The following is a 5,797-nucleotide window of genomic DNA, read 5'->3' as shown; positions in this document are numbered from 1 at the left end:
TGAAACATGTAGTCATTCATAACATCAGAACTTGATCATTAATGCAAACTTATGATAAAAATTACTAGACATTGAGTTTTTATTATTTCAGTCTAAACTTGTTGGTAAGATATTATGATTTGTTACAAAATGTATGAATGTTAGAAAAGGAATTAGAAATATATTGTTTAGTGTTTTGCTTTGAATTGAATCATGAAACCCAATCCTAGTAAAACTTTTACCATATATTTTCTTAAATGAAATTAATTGTTTTTATTGTGTGATTTTTTTTTTTGCTTTTCTAGTTTTAAATTTATTTCTCATTCATTAATATTGAAAATTCATAACCTTCATTAGTAAATAAACATATTATTTCTTATAGAATTTTTTATTTTATTACTTATGCAATTTGGTACACTGGTCAATTTCTTAACAAATATATTTCATTTTCTTTTTGATTTTTTTAAGAAATTTTCTCCAAATGACACATGTAAAAAGTTGTTGCTTGTATACCTTCATTTGTATTCATTTGTTTATTTGTTTATGCATATTTATATATTTGTATTTGTATATTTTATAGATTAATTGCCCTTAATAGTGTTAATGATAATGTTTAAGAAAAATAATTCACATCTTTAATTTCACTAATGCCGTTATAATGAATTATACAAAGAGAAAATTTAATATTGATGCAGATATGAAAACTAAATGACCATTTTTTTTATGAATAAAGAAACCGAATACTTAATAAGAAAAAAAAAGAGAGAATTTAACTTTGGAATAAAATAGAAACCAAAAGGAATGGTTTGGTTCCGTACCATTTCCACTGAAAAAAAAAAAAAAAACAAAGTGAGAAACTCGAACATCATCAAATCTCAGACACAATCAAAAGTTTCATTTCTCTTCTTCCATTTTCTCACGCTATCAGCATCAACGGTGACACGTCAATGAACGGTAAGCTTCTTCTTCTCTCTTTATCACCATCTTGTTTGTGATTTTCCCCCACCCCATTCTTGAACTGAATCTTAAAAGTTTGCAATTTGACGCTGAACCCATGGAAAACTAGAATTTTATGAATACGAGGTTGTCCCTTCCGTGATCTCATCCATCTCTCAACTAATTTTCAATGCTGCCATTCTGGATCTGAGACCCCTCTTTGGATCTGGCTGTGGTGGATGTGATAAATAGAATGTGATGATCTCTATTTGTGATTAGAGGTGAAAGTTGTGTTGCATTGTGAAATCTTGGTATGGGTGAATCATAATTTCCAATATCTGATGTGACTGCAGCCAACCGTGATTGATGAATTTTGTTGTTAGGCATCTATCACTTGGTAAATCAAAATCAGAATTTGAATTGATATTTTTTATTCAAATGGGTTGTACTTTGTCCAAAATTTGGTGTGTTAAATCTATTTTCTCGCAGATCTGGTGCTAATTGTGAACAGCATAGTTTTCTTAAGATGAACTTCTGCATTTTAAAACTGTGTCAGGATATCATGTGAACTTGAAAGCCATAATATTTTGAAGATATGGTGTGATTTTGTCAATGGAATTTATTCTTTGTGTTATTCTTTAAACATTTTAGTCTGTAAGTTGCCCTGTAGTTGCCTTGCCATAGTTGTTTCGAGGTTGCAAATCATATTTGTGTTTTGTGAATTATCCCTTTACTAGAAGAAAAATGCAATTTGCTGAGTATGGTTGAGAAAATGAAGATGTGATGTTACGTGAATGTCCTCAAAGGATATGATGTGGATTATTTAGTTTTAGTATTTAAATCTTGAAATAGTGATAGGCTAGAAGAGTTTCGGAGAGCTTCTATACTGGCAAAGCTCTATATTTCCAGTAGAGAAGTTCTTGAAAACACTTCTAACTTGTATTCAATCAGGTCCGAAGTATTATGAATCTTGGCCGTATCTTATGTGTACGTAGCAATTCTTTTTATAAATGTTACTGAATAATGCTGATATCTAGTCTGTAACAATGCCCTTATTGTGTTGGTGTCAAATTTCCACCAAAATAGACCTTTCCTCGCACATAAGACAGAACAAATGGGGTAGATTCTAGAGTTTACACATTAATCATTGGTAGTTTCTTAAATAAATTACCAGGAAGTTATTAAAAATTACGAGATGGGTGGCCTTTCTTTCACTTGTTAGTTTCTGATCCTTTTGAAAGTCATAAGATAATTTAGATTACAGTTGTTATGTAGAATGATTGATTTTCAATAATTTAATCTAGATCTGAAATTTTCTTTTTCTCCTTCAACTTTTCCAGGCTTCCCTTTTTGCTAGATGAATTGACTGGCATGTCATTTTATTGTGGATAGAGTGCTATGGAGTTTAGGTAGGAAACACCAGTGGTAAAGTTTGAGAAGCAGAAAGAACATGGCTCCAGCTCGCAAGGCTGAGGAAAAGGCGGCGGCGGATGCAGCTGCATGGATATTCAATGTTGTTACATCTGTTGGAATTATCATTGTAAACAAAGCTTTGATGGCCACCCATGGCTTCAGTTTTGGTAATTACGTTCCCTTTTCAATTTCTTAATGACATCTTTGTTATTAGTCTACTTTTCCGTTTCCCAGGTTATGACCATGCTTTAATGTTAATTTCTTATATATTAATGCATTTTGTCTATCACCACTTGCAGCTACAACATTAACAGGCATGCACTTCGCTACCACAACTTTAATGACAGTCATACTAAAGATACTGGGATATGTCCAGCCTTCTCATTTACCCTTGTCAGAACTCTTAAAATTTGTTGTCTTTGCTAACTTCTCTATTGTTGGAATGAATGTTAGTTTAATGTGGAACTCAGTTGGATTTTATCAAGTGAGTTGGGCTGAGCTTTAACTATTGGTTTGTTCATTAATGTGTTCAGAAGTTATATCCACTTTTTAACCATTGGCAGATTGCAAAGTTAAGTATGATCCCCGTATCATGCCTGTTGGAAGTTGTTCTTGACAAGATTCGGTATTCAAGAGATACGAAACTGAGCATAGGTGTTGTTCTTTTGGGTGTTGGTGTTTGCACTGTTACTGATGTGAGTGTTAACGCAAGAGGATTCATTGCTGCCTTCGTTGCAGTGTGGAGCACTTCTATGCAACAATATGTACGTATGACATTTCTCCATGTGCCACTTATTAGCTTCCAAATTTAAGTGGCACTGTAAACTCACAAATATATGCTATTTCTCTAAGATGCATGCACAACTTATTTCAGCCTGATGTTTATTCTTCTGTGTTATTATACCTTAATTTGAATTTTATCTTATTAATTTGCACCTGGTACTGATGAATTCTTAAACTTTTTATATGCAGTATGTTCATTATCTTCAAAGGAAGTATTCTCTAAGTTCTTTCAACCTATTAGCACATACAGCACCTGCACAGGCCGCATCACTACTGTTTTTAGGACCTTTTCTAGATTTTTGGTTGACAGACACAAGAGTTGACAAATATGACTATAAGACTGCGTCGTTGGTAAGTTGTGGATAATGGAAAAATATTCATGTTAAATTTGGGCTTGTGCTTGGCTTCTGAAAGACTTCTTATACATAGTAATTACAATAACAAAGAAGCTTTTTCTCTGTTATTGTGGTTGGTTGGCTATGTGCATCAAATTAATCCATCATGTCTGTAAAAAGCCTATTTTTCAAAGAGATCATTTAGATCTAAATCCATTTGTTGGTTTCACTTAGGGTTTTTCATGGTGGTTTTCTAACTCTAATTATTGGGCTATCATCCCTTCTAACTGGGTCCTCCACTATCTTCATTTCACATGTCTAATCATCTTAGGCATTATTCTTCCATCCTTCTGTCAATAGTTGTCACTCCTACTTTATCTCTAGTATTCAATTTTTATCTCGTTTTTTATTTTTTGGGTGACCACTCCTCCAAAGCTACATTCTTATCTCTTCCATATTTCTGCTTTTGCACCTTTGGCCTCTAGAAGTTAATGAATATGTTTAACATAATATATGATATGACTTTCATAAAAAGATCAATCACATTTCATCAATAGCTTACAACTTTTGAGGGGAAAATCAACAAAATTTGATTCTCTAGTGCAAGAGTGAAACAAATGTTTTGGGAAACAAATTTGTGTAGGGTCCAAATTGAAGAATCTAATTTAGCTGTTGACTCACTAGTGTTTACTTCATTCAATGAAAATGTAGATGAACATGATAAACAATGAGAACTCATACATGACATCTTTTACTTTTGTTGTTTGATAATTACTTAACACTTTTACCTAGTTGCTGAATCATTTTTGTCTTGGTTTTGGCAGATATTTATATTCCTGTCATGCACCATTGCAGTTGGTACCAACCTAAGCCAATTTATCTGCATTGGCAGATTCACTGCTGTTTCCTTTCAAGTACTGGGACATATGAAGACAATACTTGTTTTAATCATGGGGTTCTTTTTCTTTGGTAAAGAGAATCTCAATCTCCAAGTGGTTTTTGGAATGGTTATAGCTGTTGTTGGAATGATTTGGTATGGCAATGCCTCATCCAAACCTGGTGGAAAGGAGCGCCGGAGCCATTCTCTTCCTACCAACAAGACAGAAACATGATAGTTTAAACAACATTCACTAATTTTTGTTGTGTTCAAGTGGGGTGGCATTATTTGCCAAAGTTGAGCATACGAAGATAGCTGATTCTAGGAAAGTGTTATAATTATTTAAATTAAACCTCATTGGTTCCTAATTATTTTCAACCACATTTTGTAATTCGTAAGATTTCATCTCTTTGGATTCTTAGGGCCATTTGATATTTCCTTATAGATCTAGCCCCCCAGCAAAAAATTTCATCTTTGGAATGATTAGATGAATATATTATATTCTTTGCTGACTCCTTATTCGAAACTTGTACTGTACTTTAACAGTGTGCAGTTGAAATTGATTCAGTCATTCATGTGTGAAACACATTAAGGCATACAAGTTTTTAGTATTCTTCTCTTATCTTTGATGTTAGGTAGAGATGTCTATACTTAATCACTACCAAGAGGAGATTGTTCTATTTTGCTTTATTTATTTATTTAAACATTTAAAGCTGATTAATTTAGTCACTATCATAATATACACCCCTTTTGGTTTTAGTCCCTAAAAAAGAAATCTTGATTATTTTGGTCATTGATAATATTTTTAATTGGATTTCACTATTACTATTTAGAAACGACATGAGAAAATGATGTTGAAAAATATCTGGCTGCTTAAACAGAAGGCGTATTAAAGGGACTTCAGAATAATTTAGATGGAAGCTTGAGTGTGTGTATATATAATATAAGTGACCAAACTTGTAGTTGTAATTTTTAGGGTATTGTAGGCATACATGCAATAATGAGGACTATAATAGATATTTTATGAAAAATGTTATTCAAATGAGATATATGTTACAAATGGGTAAAGAATGTCACCAAAAGTTTCATCATCACCAACTCCAACAAGAATGACATATTAGAGTCTCAAGGCAACAACAAAAGCTAGGTAATGAGTGTTCCATTGAACTAGTTTATGGAGTGTTAGCTCTAACCGATGTTTAGGTGAGACAATCCAAGCTCAAGTCAAGTTGAGTGAACTAAATCCAAACTTATGTTGAGTTGAATCGGCTTGAATTAAAGTTGAGCTAAATCGGTCTGATCTATGTTCAATAAACCTAATATTCATATATATTGAATCAATCTCATTGAATTTGATCTAATTGACAAAGTAGATTCAATCTAGATTAAATATAGATTTAATTCAATTTAAATTGGATGGGAAAAATCCAAATCAAACTAATTTATTTAAAATAGATCAGAATTATAAAAACGA

General features: G+C 32.3%; 1 protein-coding gene across 1 annotated transcript; it reads left to right on the top strand.

Moving 5' to 3' along the window:
* Positions 1-757: 757 nt before the first annotated feature.
* On the top strand, positions 758-4,934 carry LOC114180402 (UDP-rhamnose/UDP-galactose transporter 6). Its single transcript, XM_028066715.2, has 6 exons — positions 758-933; positions 2,256-2,495; positions 2,628-2,812; positions 2,892-3,092; positions 3,301-3,462; positions 4,271-4,934. The coding sequence occupies exons 2-6, from the start codon at positions 2,366-2,368 to the stop codon at positions 4,556-4,558; spliced, it is 966 nt and encodes a 321-aa protein (XP_027922516.1). The 5' UTR covers positions 758-933; positions 2,256-2,365; the 3' UTR covers positions 4,559-4,934.
* Positions 4,935-5,797: the final 863 nt, after the last annotated feature.

Source organism: Vigna unguiculata, chromosome 4 (genome assembly GCF_037176805.1).
Source record: "Vigna unguiculata cultivar grain cowpea cultivar isolate G323 ecotype 2 chromosome 4, ASM3717680v1, whole genome shotgun sequence".
Taxonomy (NCBI): Eukaryota; Viridiplantae; Streptophyta; class Magnoliopsida; order Fabales; family Fabaceae; genus Vigna; species Vigna unguiculata.
Note: the sequence above shows the minus strand (reverse complement) of the source record. Positions and strands in the feature narration are given on the sequence as shown.